Genomic DNA, 15,327 nt, shown 5'->3' with positions numbered 1-15,327 from the left:
ATCTCTTTACCTCTTTTCTCTTTCCCCACCCCCTGCCCTTTCTAATAAATCTTGTCACTTTAAAAAAAAAAAAAATGGCTGGGCGTTGGTGGCGCCTGCCTTTAATCCCAGCACTCGGGAGGCAGAGGCAGGCAGATCTCTGTGAGTTCGAGTCCAGCCTGGTCTACAAGAACTAGTTCTAGGACAGCCTCCAAAGCCACAGAGAAACCCAGTCTCGAAAAAATCAAAAAAAAAAAAAAAAAAAAAAAAAAGATGAGTGGCCAGTCCAGTGTAGTGGCACACGCTTTTAATTCCAGCACTTGGGTGACAGGCAGGAGGATCAGGAGTTCTAGGTTAGCTTGGACTGTCTAGGGAGGTTCTCTTAAAAATTAATATGGGTGTAATTTGGGCGTATTAGGAAGAATTTTTGTTTTAAGAATAAAGCAGTAGTGTTACCACAACGTCTACTTGACAAAATCGATGGGGGGGCGTCCTTTTACAGACCCCAAGATTCAGGGTGTAAGAAAACCTGCTTTGTCTGTAGACCTAGTATAAAAATTTTATAAAGGGCTTCTTGTTGACCTGGCGGTGAAAGAACAGAATAACCTATTTCTCAATGACTTGGTTGAACAACCATGCACAGAACAAAGCGGCAGGAAGGCTAGGCATCACTAAGCTGATTCAACTAACTGAACGAAATGAAACTCAGACTCAGTCCTGAGTCTGCTCAGTCCTGAGCAGAAAGCCAAGCACTCGAGAGCTGGCGTGAGTCAGCAAAACGCCGTGGCCTAAAGGCTTGGGTGGGCGCACAGCGACACCGCCTGCGGGTAAGGCTCCGCGCTAGCAAAGCGGCCCACTTCAACGACAGTCTGTCTCTAGGTGGGGTCTCTCTCGCGGCACCTTCTGTGCTCCTCGCCCTGATAAACGTAGGGCGACTCCGCCACACCCCTCCACACCCCTCGATTCCATCTCCCCTTTCCAGAAGGCAGAGAAAACGGTACAGGTGAATACAGTCGTGAAACATGAATTGCGCAGGCGCAGAGGTCGCCGTGTCTGCCGGACTTCGCGGCGCTTGCGTGCAGTTCCGCTAGCCACGCCCTCTAGACTCCACGCAGGCTTCTACTTTCTTACGTCATTACTGCGCGTGCGCCCCTGGGAGGAAGGGGGGGTGCTATTCCAGGGGGGAAGGGCAAGAAGGCGGTCCTAGGCCTAGATCTCATCACGACTGCGCAGACCGGACCCCGGGTGAACATGGCGACTTGCGCCGATATCCTGCGGAGCGAGTTCCCAGAAATTGACGGGCAGGTCTTCGACTACGTGACCGGTGAGCGAAACGGAATTAACTGCCCGGGGAGGCCGAAGTGGAGATCTCGGGGGAAGACTGAGGGTGGACAGTGCAGCAGACTGCTACCTGGTCTCTCCTCTGCGTGACCTCTTATCTTGAGGGCCGGTGGGGTCTGGAGCCCCGAGTGGGCTGATCAGACACTGAGACTGCTTGTATATCCGCCCTACCCGGTGTCTTTCTTGTTCTGCGGTACGCGGCCCAGGCGTCTTGCATAGCGGCAGCGCGGACTTCGAGTCTGTGGATGACCTGGTGGAAGCTGTGGGGGAACTATTGCAAGAAGTGTCCGGGGACAGCAAAGATGACGCGGGCATCAGGGCTGTCTGTCAGCGCATGTACAACACTCTACGCCTGTAGGTGCCAAGGGAATGGAGTACAAACTAGTGGGAAGGTCTGAAGGCTGCAAATCTTTTCTCCCAACTGACTGCTTTCTATCCCTACCCACGCAGGGCTGAGCCACAGAACCAGGGAAACAGCCAGGTGCTACTGGACGCCCCCATCCAGTTGTCAAAGATAATGGAAAGCTACGGTGAGAGTGAGGGGATGTTGAACTAGCTGCCTTCTGCCTCCACCCCAGCCACCTGTTTCTTGCAGCTCAGGACGCCCTCCATCTTCTATAACAAGGCTTGTAGGAACTTGTGGTATTTTGTGAATAGAAAAACTTGTGATGAGCCGGGCAGTGCCTTTAGTCCCAGCATTCTAGAGGCAGAAGCCAGCCTGGTCTACAGAGCCAGTTCAAGACAGCCAGGGTATCACTGAGAAACCCTGTCTTGAAGAAAGAAGAAAAAGAAGAAGAAAAAAAAAAAAAAAAAACTCTTGTGATGAAGAGTAGGGTTGGAAGGTTCTCCAAGCTGTGGGCTATAGTAGGAGGTATAGGCCTTGGAGCTAAACATACTTGGTTTTGCCAGTTTTGTATTTTAACCAACAGCACTGTCTTGTAAGAGTACATCAGCCTCTGTATTTAAATGTGAGATCTTTTTCTTTTTTATTTCAAGGCTAATAACCATCTATTCCAGTGCCATAATAGTGTCTTAAAGTTCTATTCTTGGTTCTTGTTAGTCACTCAAAGTCTTCATTTCCCTTCCCTCATGGAGAAGGTGACTGCTTTTCTTATCACTTACAGACTGTGACACCAAACTTCCAGGACTGCTAAAGAGGGAACAGTCCTCGGTGAGGAGCAGGGAGGGGAAGGGGCTGTGTGTCTATGGTGGGTGACAGAGCTGACAGTCTAAACAGTGGGTAAATCTTTGGGGGAGATTTCTAATGTGTCTTTCCTTGAACCTTTGATTCTGTATCATCATGAGTAGGTTGTGAGGGTTTGTTTGAAGTAGTCCCTGGAGTCCTTTTTTGGATCTGTACCCTGGTATAAACTGGTTGTGTTTGGAATTCAATCAGACAGTGAATGCGAAGAAACTAGAGAAGGCTGAAGCTCGACTGAAGGCAAAGCAGGAAAAGCGTTCAGAGAAGGAAACCCTGAAGACCAGCAGCCCTCTGTGAGTTTAAGAAAAGGGCTCAGAAGGGAGCAGGGCAGGTTCTGGTATTGAAGGGTTGTCGGGAGCCCTAAAAACTGCCCCTATCTCCATTTGAAAGAGTCCTGGAGGAGGCCTCAGCTAGCCAGGCAGGCAGCAGAAAAGAGAGCCGTTTAGAGTCATCTGGCAAGAACAAGTCCTATGATGTGCGAATTGAGAACTTCGATGTGTCTTTTGGTGACAGGTGAGGGAATGGTATGATCTTTCTAATTAGAGGAGAATCTGGAGCTATCGAGTGGGACCAAAACAGTGCTAAAGTTCCTCTGCAGCTGTTTCTAGACCACTCTTCATCTCTTTCTACCACCCTTCAGGGTACTGTTGGCTGGAGCAGATGTGAACCTGGCCTGGGGCCGACGCTATGGACTGGTGGGACGCAATGGTCTGGGGAAGACGACGTTGCTAAAGATGCTGGCCACCCGGAGCCTGCGGGTTCCAGCCCATATTTCTCTGCTGCATGTGGAGCAGGAGGTTGCTGGAGATGATACCCCTGCTCTGCAGAGCGTGCTGGAGAGTGACACAGTCCGGGAGGACCTGCTACGGCAGGAGCGGGAGCTCAGTGTCAAGATTGCTGCTGGCAGGTGAAGGCTTCAGGCTAGAGGGTACAAGCAATAGCTGTCTGTCCTGGTTTACTAGTGTTAACTTGACCCAAGCTAGAGCTATTTGGGAAGAGGTACTTCAAATGAGAAAATGCCTTCATCAGATTGATTGATCAAGCCTGTGGTGTATTTTCTTAATTGATAATTAATGTGGGAGGACCCAGTTCAGTTGTGGGTGGTGGCACCCCTGGGCTGGTGGTCCTGGGTTAAATAAGAGAGCAGGCAGAGCAAACCATGAGAAACAAGCCAGTAAGCAGTGTTCCTCCATGGTTCTGCTTCAGCTGCTGCCTCCATGTCCCTGCCCTGACTTTTAGTGTGACCTGAGAGTTATAAGATAAAGTAAACCCTTCCTCCCCAAGTTGCTTTTAGTCTTGGTGTTTTCCCACAGCAATAGAAACCTGGACACTAAGACACTGTGCAGAGTAGCTCCATAATTCATGTGGCCTCCCTAGTGAGCAGCAGAGCTTGGAATTTGGCCTGTGGAACTGTAAAGCCCTCATTCTTCCCAGTGGCCTGCTTTTCAACTTAGAGGGTACAAGACTGCATCTTAGACTGTCTTTATACAAGCTGGTTGGGTCTTTTTCCGTCCCAGGGCAGAGGGCTCAGAAGCTGCACAGTTGGCAGAAATCTATACCAAACTGGAGGAGATTGAGGCTGATAAAGCACCTGCCAGGTACTTAAAATTCCCACTTCCTTTCCTGTCTATTTGCTGTCTTCATTTGAACTCTTCCAATTGGATTCTTGTAATTTCCCTTCACAGAGCATCAGTCATTCTCGCAGGGCTTGGTTTTACCCCTAAAATGCAGCAGCAGCCTACGAGGTGAGTAAACTTGGCCATTTTTGACTTTGAAGACTACTGGCTCTGGCCCTGCTTGTCCTGATGAACACCGAGCCCTAACGGGAGTCTGTTATCATTAGGGAGTTCTCTGGTGGCTGGAGGATGAGATTGGCCTTAGCCCGGGCTCTGTTTGCCAGGTGAGTCTCCTGATCCTGAGAATGTGTGACTGGAATGCAATGGACTGGAATGGCTCATGGGATATCATAACAAGTTTCTTGTCATGGCCTCATGCTGTGTATTTATTCTTTTTCATAGGCCAGATCTTCTGCTGTTAGATGGTGAGTTTGAATGAGCTACCCTGACTTTGGAGCTAGACAAGGATGCTAACATCCTTTTTTCTAGTTCTCCAGCCCTTCATTCCAAGTATGTGTTTCTTGCTTCCTCTCCAGAACCCACAAACATGCTGGATGTAAGGGCCATCCTGTGGTTGGAGAATTACCTGCAGGTGAGTTTTGGGAAGGCTTTACAGTGGGTCTAGAGAAAGTTTGCCTCCAAGACACTGGGGGCCAGTTACCCTTCCAAACAGCCTGCCATTCTGTTATTCCTCAGACGTGGCCCTCCACAATCCTAGTTGTCTCTCATGACCGCAACTTCCTGAATGCCATCGCCACAGACATCATCCACCTGCATAGCCAACGACTAGATGGTTACCGAGGGGACTTTGAAACCTTTATCAAGAGCAAGCAGGAGCGACTACTCAACCAACAGCGAGAGTATGAGGCCCAGCAGCAGTACCGCCAGCACATCCAGGTGTGGTAGGGGAGACAGGACACAGGTCCCATCCCATTGGTATCAGAGTTGGTGGCAGTGAGGGAGCTTGACAAGTGCCTGCTTCTCCTGTAGGTTTTCATAGACCGTTTTCGATACAATGCCAACAGAGCCTCTCAAGTGCAGAGTAAACTCAAGATGTTGGAGAAGCTGTGAGTACAAAGTCCTTGTCCAGAACCAACTCCTCTTCATTTCTTCCCTCGTTTTTTTGTTGTTGTTGGTTTTTGTTTTTGTTTTTCGAGACAGGGTTTCTCTGTGTAGCTTTGGAGCCTGTCCTGGCACTCGCTCTGTAGATCAGGCTGGCCTCGAACTCACAGAGATCCGCCTGCCTCTACCTCCCGAGTGCTGGGATTAAAGGCATGCGCCACCAATGCCCAGCTCTTCCTTTCATTTTATAAACTGCCCTTTATTTATCTTTCCGTTCTGGGCCTTCCTTCAGCTAGCAGCCAACTTTTATTCCAACATAGAAGTAGAGTACTTTCTACTAACCTTGCCTAGGCAGCCACAAATTCAGATTTATTGTCTGTCTCTATATATTTGGTTTGTCTAGCTTTTTTTCTCCCTGTACTGAAGATTAAACCTAGCACCTAGTCCTCACCTGTGTCTAGCTTATTATTCTAGTAGCATGTTTTCTAAGGTCATCTATGTTGTAATGTTAACACTTCGTTTCCTTTCATGGTGACATATGCTCCATTTCATGACTCTGATACTTTTGTTTATTGAGTCAGGTGATGAACTTTAGGTTATTCCTGTATGTTTTTAGGAATAATGAATGCTATATGAACTTTCTAGGAGATGTGGGGGATTGAGACCAGGTCTCAATCTGTAAGACTGACCGCCAGTTCACAGCAGTCCTCCTGCCTCGGCCTCCTGAGTGCTGAGATTACTAATATGAACCACCACAGCTGGCCTGCGATGAACATTTATGTACAAGTTTTTGCTTTTTCCTTTAAAGAATTTTTTTTTTATCTTATATGTGTGTTGCCTACATGTGTGTAAAGGCAGTGTGTGTGTGTGTGTGTGTGTGTGTGTGTGTGTGTGTGTGTGTGTGTGTGTGTGTGTCTAGTCAGGTGCCAGAGTGGGAGGTGAGTCCCTGGAACAAGTTAACAGATGAATTTAAGTGACTATGTGGGTGCTGGAAACCAAACCTGGTTTCTGCAAGTACAGTGTTGCTCTTAACCACTGAGCCGACTTTCCAACCCCCTGTGTTCAAATTCCTATGCAGACATTTGTGTTACTTAGGTTCATATCTAAGAGTGGATTTGCTGTTTCACATGGTAATTTAACTTTTGAGGGTTTTGCTGTTGATGATGATGATGATGATGATGATGATGATGATGATGTTATTGTTGAAATGGAGTTTCACTGTGCAGCCCTGGCTGGCCATGAACTTGCTTTGTAGACCAGGCTAGCCTGGAATTCACAGGGATCCCTCCTGTCTGTGCCTCCCAGGTGCTAGAATTAAAGCATTTGCCAACACAGTTGGTCCTAATGTTTAACTTTTTAAGGATCTGCCAAACTAGGTTTGTTTTGAGACAGTTTTGTAGCTCAAACTAGCCTTACTTTTTTGTTTGTTTTTGTTTTTGAGACAGGGTTTCTCTGTGTAACCATTCTGGCTGTCCTGGAACTCACTTTGTAGACCAGGCTGTCCTGGAACTCACAGAGATTCATCCACCTGCCTCTGTCTTCCAAGTGGCCTTGAAGTCTTACATAGCCAAGGATGACCTCGAACTCCTTCCTGGTCCTCCTACCTCTACCTCCCAGGTGCTGAGATTATGGGCATATGTCTCCATTCCTGGTTTGTGTAGTGCTGGAAATTGGATCTGAGACCTGTGCACACTGGGCAAGCAGTCTAGTGACTGAGTTGCATCCCTAGACCCCCTTCCAGACCAATTCAATAAAAGTTTATACGTTATTTTATATTGGATATACTTAATACAAATCTCACTAAAAATGAATATAAGACATATCAGACTTCTTTTTGTTACTTTTTTTTTCATGATTTTTTCTTTTTTAAAAAGAGATCATAATCAAATCATTTCTCCCTTCCCATTCCTCCCTCCAAACCCTCCCTTATACACCTCCTTGCTCTTTTTCCAATTCAGCCTCACTTTTCATTAATTGCTGTTACATGTGCATATGTATATGAATATATTCCTAAATATAACTATATGTCCTAAATATAATGTTACTGTATGTATGTTTTCAGGGCTGACCGTTCGGTATTGGATACCAACTGGTGTGCTCTTCCCTGGGGAAGACTATTCCTCCTTCTGTCGGCACTCCTTGGTTGCCTGTAGTTCTTGGTATAGGGTTTAGGCCTATACTCACTCACACTCACAATAACTCTCTCACACACACACACTGGTATGTCTGTTGGCGTCATTTTTGTTCAGCTCATGTTTGAGCAGTCATATTGTTGAGATTTTATGGGTGTACTTCTGACATTGCTAGGAAACAATCTCGAAGCAAACTCCCTGCTCCTCTGGCTCTTAGGATCTTTCCCCTTTCAAAAGGTTCCCTGAGCCTTAGATGCTGGAGTGCTTTGTGGATGTATCCATTGGGACTCAGTTCTACAGCTCTACATTTTGATTGGTTGTAGTTCCGTAATGGTCTCTTTCTGTTGTTGCAAAGAGAAGTTTCCTTGATGAGAGGTGAGGCTAGACCTTAGAGAAGGAATTGGAAAGTCTGGCTTGGTGAATATAGTTGGATGTGATGCAGAAGGGACCTGTAGGTGGTTTCAGGTCCAGACCAGTCTTGTTGTTTTTAGTTGGAGACAGTTTCTCACTTTGTAGCCCAGGCAAGCCTTGAACTCCAGGTGCATTTGCTTCCCATGAGCTGGAATCACTTCCACCACTCTTGGCTTGCCAGACTGTTTTAAAAACAGGTGCATTATTTTATATGCCTCCTCTAGGGTGTGGGAACTGTCATTGTCCCATGTCTTTGCCAGCACTTGCTCTTAACGCTTGCAGTCTCAGCTGCCCTGGTACATGAAAAGCAACATCTCATTGTGGTTTTGATGAGCAGTTCTATGACTAATGAAATTGCTCATTGAGGGTTTCATCTTGAAGGAGACTTTCTAGAAATCCTGGGAGAGAGAGTAAATTCATAAGGCTTAACAGCTCTGACATGGAAACATTTATTACTGTATATTAAGGGTAAAAGCTACCAAGACAGACTGGAGCTGGGGCTGGGGTTGGGGCAGGGCACAGACTCATAATATCAGAATGAGTGAAGGCTGAAGCAAGGACTTCAAGTTCAAGGCTGGCTCAATCAAGCTGGTGAGACCTTGCCTCACATGTACAACATAAGGGAATAACACAAATCTAAGTTTTTAAAAAGCTGTTGAAAGGTGGGGTTTTGCTGGGGGTTGTTGTTTAAATTGGGGAACCGCTCGACTGGGAGACAGTATCTGTGGCAAACCTGTTAGTCCTCATTTCATTCCCAGGACTCAGGGTGAAAGAGGGGAAGAGGCTCCAGACTTTTTCTGGGTTTTTGTTTTGTGTTTTAAGACAGAGTCTCACACAGGTCTCAGACAGGGCCGGTCTGGAATTCCTATATAGTTCAGGCTGGTCTCAAACTCACAGAAATCCATCTGCTCTGCCTCCCAAGTAGTACAATTAAAAGTGTATGTCACCATGCCTGGCAAATAAACATCATTACAATTTTTTTTTTAGAGTGGGAGTGATGTCTTAGCAGTAAGAAAGCTTGTTGCTCTTGCAGAAGACCTGGGTTGGTTCTCAGCACCCACGTGGGGTTCTCAGCACCCACGTGGCAGTTCACAACTATTGTAATTCTGGTTCCAAAGAAACAGACACCCTCTTCTGACCTCATGGGCACTGCATACATTCAGCACATTTACATTCATGTAAAACACCCATACATATGAGAAAATAAATTTAAATATTTAAAATTTTTATATTTATATATTTTTAAATATTTACTTTTTTGTTTTTGTTTTATTTTTTTGTTTGAAACTACATATACTCTCTATGTAGTCTTAGCTAGCCTGGAACTCACTATATAGAACATGTGAGGCTTGAACTCAGCAACATCTGCCTGCTTCTGCTTCCCAAGTGCTAAGATCAAAAGCATGCACTACTCCACCCAACTTATATTTTTTTAATTTTTAAAAATTTTATGTGCCTAGGTGTTTTGCCATCATGGGTGTCTGTGTGAGGGTGTCAGACCCATGGAACTGGAAGTTATAGACAGTTGTAAACTGCCATGTAGGTGCTGGTAATTGATCTGAACTGAAAGAACAGCCAGTGATTTTAGCCACTGAGCCATCTCTCCAGCCCCAAGTTTGTTAGTTTGTTTTTAAGCAGCAAGAAAGATGATTCTTTTTCTTCCAGATAGTGATCTAGAAGAATACATTGTAGCATTAGCCAAGTGAAGGACATACAAGTCTGTTTTCTCCAAGCATTTACTTGTGCAAGAAGAACAGATTTTCTTGCTAATTTTTGTCATTTTCTTGAGTCGGGGTCTCACTACATGGCACAAAATATGTAAGTTGGCTTTAGCCTCCTAAGTGGCAGGGTTATGGGCGTTTTACCACATACACCATAAAGTTGATTGTTTCACTTCTTTTATTAGTGTGTTAATTATATAAGATGGGTTTGTTATATTTTCATACATGATATAATGTAGTTTGGTCATACCCATCTGGCATTGCTCTCTGTCCCCCTCCCATCTATCTCTTCTTCCCAACTCAGTTCCCCCTCTGCTTTGATGTCTTCTTGGTTTTTGGCAAACCAGTTAAGTTTTGTTGGCTTGCTTACAAGAGCGTGGATGAGGTGTTATTTACAGAAGCAAAGGCACCTCACTAGTGGCTTCACGCCTGCAGAAAATCTCACCCCCTCCCCCAGCAACCACTAACTGCCTATAAATCCCCAGCGGTAGGACCTCATGACAGGACACTGACAGGCCCAGTCTCAGGCAGGTCATCCTAACAGTCATGCCACACCCAGCAGACTATCCCATAGCACCCACCACTTCACCACACAACCCCACCCTGTCCTCCATTCTCATTCCTTCTATGCTGTCTTCCAACATGTCCCTGAGCCCTTGAGGGAATGTCACATCCTGTCTGTGTCTGGGTACTTACCAGTCGCTTGTCCTCAGCACTCTGTCCAGTTTTGAGTCTGCAGTTACTACTTTCAGAACGAAGCTGCCTGATCATTTAGAAGGCACTTTCATGGGCAAGTGATGACGATTTAACATAGTTGTAGCTTCCACACTAGAGCTTGTGACCTCCCTGGCCACAGGTATTGATCTGGTTTGTAGCACAGACACGAGTTCCGCCTGTGGAACAGGCCTCGGTTCCAATCAGAGAGCAGCTGGTTGTCCTTTAGTGGCCTTGACAATGGACACACCTTGCTTGCTTGGCCAGTCAGTAGTGTAGCACATAATTCCGTGGTTAAGGAAAACTGTTGGTGGCAGTTCACACCCAGCAGGCTGCTTAGCACCTCCCAGCCCTGAGGGCTAGCCAGCTTCATCTCAGTTGTCTTGCTTTCTTTGTTCTGGAAGCAGCTTCTGTCTTGCCATGTGTTTCTGCATAAGGGAGTTCTATACTCCTGTCATCGTGGTCTTTATACTGGCACCTCTGTGTGTGTGCGCATGTGCACACATAATAGGGTCCGGACCACCTTGTTCTGCTGAGCCGCTAACTATTGCCTGTATTGTTCTGGGTCTTCAAAGGCCTTCCTGACCAACTACTTGTAGGGAGCTATACGAGCCCTGGCACTGGAACTTTCTTTAATAACCTGTGACTTCTTGGAGCAGCTGTAGCCACACAAACAGGGAACTTCGGTTTAAACTTTTTTGTTTTTTAATTAGCCTATAAAGTATGAGGCTTCCTTGCCGCTTTTCCATACATCCTTAGTTTTTGTTGACCCTTCCCTCATCTTCCTGTCTCCTTTCCCTGCTTAAACCTTTCCACCCCCAGTGTTCTCCTTCCCACTTTCACATCTTGCTAAATAATCATTTTTCCATCTCTCCTCTCAGACCCGAGCTAAAGCCGGTGGACAAGGAATCCGAGGTGGTGATGAAGTGAGTGCTAAGCTGGGGAGCTGAGGGGGAACCCCTGTTTCTGGCTGCCTCCACACTCCATACTTGCACCTCCACAGGTTCCCTGATGGGTTTGAGAAGTTCTCACCACCAATTCTGCAGCTAGATGAGGTGGATTTCTACTATGATCCTAAACACGTCATCTTCAGTCGTCTGTCTGTCTCTGCTGACCTTGAGTCTCGAATCTGTGTGGTATGGTCACTCTTCTGTTCTATGTCCCGGGAGATGTCTACCTTAGCAAGCTCAGATTGGACCAATCCTGAGAATAGAGAGTACAGAGAGTCATACTTAACACTGTTGCTGTCCTCTGTAGTCTCACAGGCCACCTCAGAGATAGAAACCCAGCATGTGGCATTTTGTGAATATATAGAACAGTAATTTATCTTACTGCTCTTGGTTCTGAATCATGTCACTCATGAGACATTAAAGAAAGAACATAGATTACAGGACAGGATTTAAAATATGCTGTTCTATAGCTTAGCTTTAGGAAATTTCCTTTTCCTCAGAAGGGAGGTCAAGGTTGGGGAAAGAGCTCAGCAAGTAGAAAGTGATTTCTGCACATATGTGAGGGCTAGAGTTCAGTCCCCAGAACTCACATATGGTTGAGTGCTCATTGCACCCCTCATAATCCCTGTGTGCAAGGGGCAAAGACGGAAATCATCAGAGCAAGATGGCTAGCCAGCTAGCACAATTGTGAGCTCTAGAAAAGATGGAGGAAGACATCTGACATTACCTTGCGCCTCCACATGCACACATCTATACCCAGACATGAACCCCTACACAGGGATACACCACTTGTGGTTTCCCGGAGCAGTAAACCTCGTCCCTTGGCAAGTACTCAAGTATCAGTTCCCTTTGTAGCTTTGCATGTGATAGTTCTTAGAGTTTTTGGTTGTAAGACTGGGACTACCCAGGGCCCCTCTTGCTTCCTTCCCTTCTGTGTCCCACACATGTAAAGTCATTAAACATGCTCCTGTTTATTACAGGTTGGGGAGAATGGGGCTGGGAAGTCTACTATGCTGAAGCTACTCATGGGGGACCTGGCTCCTGTTCGAGGTATCAGGCATGCCCACCGGTAAGGGATCTCCCCCCATGAAATGCCTGTGCTCTCATCCACATTGACCTACCTATGGTACTCCACAGCAGTGCCTTCTGTTCTCATTCTGCCTCCAGGAATCTGAAGATAGGCTATTTTAGCCAGCACCACGTGGAACAGCTAGACCTGAATGTCAGTGCTGTGGAACTCTTGGCTCGAAAGTTTCCTGGTATGTTAGGGATAGGGTTTGCAGCAAGAGTGTTTTATCTGATCCTTGCATCTAGGCCCGTCTTGGGTCATTATTAGGAACTTGCCTAAGTTTAGGTATAAAAACATAGGTACTGAGGAGGAGAACCTAGGGAGTAGCAAAGGCATTGGGCCAAGAGCCCATCTGATGTGGGGGCCTTTTCCAGGGCGACCTGAAGAGGAATATCGACACCAGTTGGGCCGGTATGGCATCTCTGGAGAACTGGCCATGCGCCCGGTTGCGAGCTTATCTGGGGGCCAGAAGAGCCGGGTAGCCTTTGCTCAGATGACCATGCCTTGGTGAGGCTTATTTTCTTGGGTTCTTGTTTCTCATTTCCCCTTCTTGCCAGTACAAAATGACACTTTGATCTTTGTGCCATAGGAATTCATTTTCTCCCATCTTGTAACTTCTGTGTTCTCCCTTCCAGCCCCAACTTCTACATTCTAGATGAGCCCACAAACCACTTGGACATGGAGACAATTGAGGCTTTGGGCCAAGCCCTCAACAACTTCAGGGTGAGCATGTCTGGCCTGACTGTTCTTCCGTGTGCCTCAGCATACCTCAGTATCTATTCCCTCGAGCACTTCTGGTCTGTCTTTCAGGGAGGCGTAATTCTGGTATCCCATGATGAGCGCTTCATCCGGCTGGTGTGCCAGGAGCTGTGGGTGTGTGAGAAAGGCACTGTGACCCGGGTTGAGGGAGGATTTGACCAGTACCGTGCCCTCCTCCAAGAACAGTTCCGTCGGGAGGGCTTCCTCTAGAGCCTCCAGCTGAATGAGGACTGTGCCTAGGACATGGACTGGTCTCACAAGACCCCAGAACTACCATGTAGGCAACCAACTCCAGACTTAGGACTTCCCTACTTGGGGACAGCCTTATTTCCCAGACTTCTCTTTTCCTTTCAACTGGAGCATCCTCTGCACATTGTGGGGAGACATGTCCAAGGCCTGCGAAGACAGTCCTGATGGAAAAGGTTGGGGGTGCCATCTGGGCCTATACATACATACCCCCTGCCCAGCTCAACAGGGCCCCACGTGGCTGCTATGTAAATTAAATATCCTCCTGTATCTCTCTTGCCTCATCTCTGCTCCTTTGTGGGCAGGGCCTGCCATGTTTTTGTGCTGTGGGTTCTGGGCGCTCTGATTGGTGTTTTCCATTGTGGAGTACATGTCAATCACACAGAGCAACAGCGGTGTGAGCCTTCCTCTTGTTGGGAGATGTTATCTGTCTGCTCTTGGGTAGGCTTGAGCTGGAGGAATGGAAAACAGTTCTGGAATCACTAGTGCTCATGCTCTGGTCTAGGCATAGCCTCAGCTGAGAGCATCTTGGGCTCTGCTGTCTCAACCCCTGCTTTGCTTGGGAGTTTGAACTAATTCTGGAATCTGGCCTTATACATGGATCACTGACTGCTCTCTCCTGGGGCTGTGGCCCAGCCTTCCAGACCTTCAGAACTCAAGAGAAGCTATTGTTGTTCCCAGTTTGCATTGGTGATTTCATGTCTGTGTTTTTTGTTTTGTTTTGTTTTGTTTTGTTTTGTTTTTTCCCCCTAACCAAGAAGCGGCTTAGGAAGTAGGGAATTGTCTAACTGAAAGAAATAGGACACTTCATTCTTTTCAAACAAAGCAGTCTCTTTTAAGAGGGGAAGACATGTACAGTAGCATGTGCCTGTAGTCCCAGGCACCCTGGAGGCTCATTGGATCCATTTAAGAGACCAGCCTGACCTTTGAGACTCATCTCTTTATAAAGGAGGGAAGAGGAGTGTTTTAACAGGAATGTGGCTTGTTCGTTCGTTAGTTTCAAGGACTTAGATGCTATAGTCAGTCGGTATGTTGAAGACATTAAAATGAAGTCAACAGAGGAACTGTCTTAGCCTACTGGAAATTGTAGACATGGGTCAGCCCACCAAGTTGTGCTGAATGTTGTAATCTAGGTAGTTTGGGAAGAGAACCTGTGGAGTAAGGGAGAATGTGAGAAACTTATGTTGTGACAAAGTTCCTTACAGAAAACCCTAAAACAAGGAAAGGCTTCTTTTGCCTCGTGGTTTTAGAGGCTTCAGCCCATGGGCACTCGTGTTACTCATGGATGTACCTGTGGTGGGACAGAGCACAGTGGGTGGCTGTGCTAATACAGTAGCTCAGGGCGTGGATCTCAGACTCCTGGAGTGTGTTCCAAGGACCTACTCCCTTCAGCTAGATCCTCCCCACCCAGAATGTACATGATCCTGAATTCCATAGCAGTGAATGTTGTGCACTGGGGTAAAGCTTCAACATATGAACCTTTGTATGACAACCTTTGTGTGTCTTCCCAGATCCAGAAGGCTCCAGTGACCACAGAACTGGTGCTGGTGGGCTGATGAGGCCTGTCCACCCCTCAGCTTCCCTCTCTCAGATCACAAGTATTCCCTAAACACATCCTTGTGCATTGCTTTGTGTACCTCAAAGGTAATGGGAGCTTTTAAGTGCCAAGAGCTTTGGAATTCAAGGTGGTGTGAGAAACAGCTCAGCACTTACTGGTGTCACATTAGAAGCAGAGTAAAGCAAACCACTTGTAGGTGGAGTTTTCCTGTTCCACAGCTCTCTCAAGCACACTGAGGCTTAGTATCTACAAATGCTCGGCCGATAGCTCAGACTTGTTACTAGCTAACTCTTACACTTAAATTAACCCATACTGTGTTTTGTCATGTAGCTCGTGGCCTGTTACCCCATTTTCTATACATCCTGCTTCCTCAGGTGGCTGGCTGGCATCACTCTGACTCTGCCCTTCTTCATCCCGTCATTCTCAGTTTGATTTTCCCGCCTAACTTTATCCTGTTCATTTATTGACTAGTCAGCTTGTTTATTAAGCCAATCATAGCAACATATATTCACACATTGTACAGAAGGATTTTTCCACCCCTGGGTTTTTTGTGGCACTGTTAGGGACT

The 15,327-nt window shown here is 46.7% G+C and overlaps 1 protein-coding gene across 2 annotated transcripts; it reads left to right on the top strand.

Annotated features, from left to right (window-relative positions):
- Positions 1 to 1,145: 1,145 nt before the first annotated feature.
- Positions 1,146 to 13,888, top strand: Abcf3 (ATP binding cassette subfamily F member 3). 2 transcript variants are annotated; one of them, XM_027413059.2, is made up of 21 exons: positions 1,146 to 1,303; positions 1,527 to 1,674; positions 1,771 to 1,850; positions 2,445 to 2,491; positions 2,717 to 2,814; positions 2,912 to 3,034; positions 3,162 to 3,428; positions 4,039 to 4,119; positions 4,207 to 4,266; positions 4,365 to 4,421; positions 4,540 to 4,562; positions 4,674 to 4,729; positions 4,834 to 5,034; positions 5,128 to 5,204; positions 11,059 to 11,103; positions 11,181 to 11,313; positions 12,108 to 12,196; positions 12,295 to 12,386; positions 12,571 to 12,703; positions 12,832 to 12,919; positions 13,007 to 13,888. In XM_027413059.2, the coding sequence occupies exons 1-21, from the start codon at positions 1,231 to 1,233 to the stop codon at positions 13,163 to 13,165; spliced, it is 2,130 nt and encodes a 709-aa protein (XP_027268860.1). In that variant the 5' UTR covers positions 1,146 to 1,230; the 3' UTR covers positions 13,166 to 13,888. The 2 variants fall into 2 exon arrangements, with proteins under 2 accessions (XP_027268860.1, XP_027268861.1); XM_027413060.2 differs by lacking the exons at positions 1,146 to 1,303; positions 1,527 to 1,674; positions 1,771 to 1,850; ... (1 more) ...; positions 2,717 to 2,814; positions 2,912 to 3,034 and having other exon boundaries at positions 3,329 to 3,428; positions 4,014 to 4,119.
- The last annotated feature ends 1,439 nt before the right edge of the window (positions 13,889 to 15,327 follow it).

The sequence above is a fragment of the Cricetulus griseus genome, chromosome 4 (genome assembly GCF_003668045.3).
Source record: "Cricetulus griseus strain 17A/GY chromosome 4, alternate assembly CriGri-PICRH-1.0, whole genome shotgun sequence".
NCBI classification, from domain to species: Eukaryota; Metazoa; Chordata; class Mammalia; order Rodentia; family Cricetidae; genus Cricetulus; species Cricetulus griseus.
The sequence above is the reverse complement of the archived record's forward strand: the minus strand, read 5'-3'. Positions and strand labels throughout refer to the sequence as shown.

What these genes read in the sequence shown, in the direction of transcription:
- Abcf3 (XM_027413059.2), top strand. Translation starts at nt 1,231, where the DNA reads ATGGCGACTTGCGCCGATATCCTGCGGAGCGAGTTCCCAGAAATTGAC. An exon ending in AAAGATAATGGAAAGCTACG is followed by an intron (nt 1,851 to 2,444) that starts GTGAGAGTGAGG and finishes TATCACTTACAG; the next exon opens with ACTGTGACACCAAACTTCCA. An exon ending in TAAAGAGGGAACAGTCCTCG is followed by an intron (nt 2,492 to 2,716) that starts GTGAGGAGCAGG and finishes GAATTCAATCAG; the next exon opens with ACAGTGAATGCGAAGAAACT.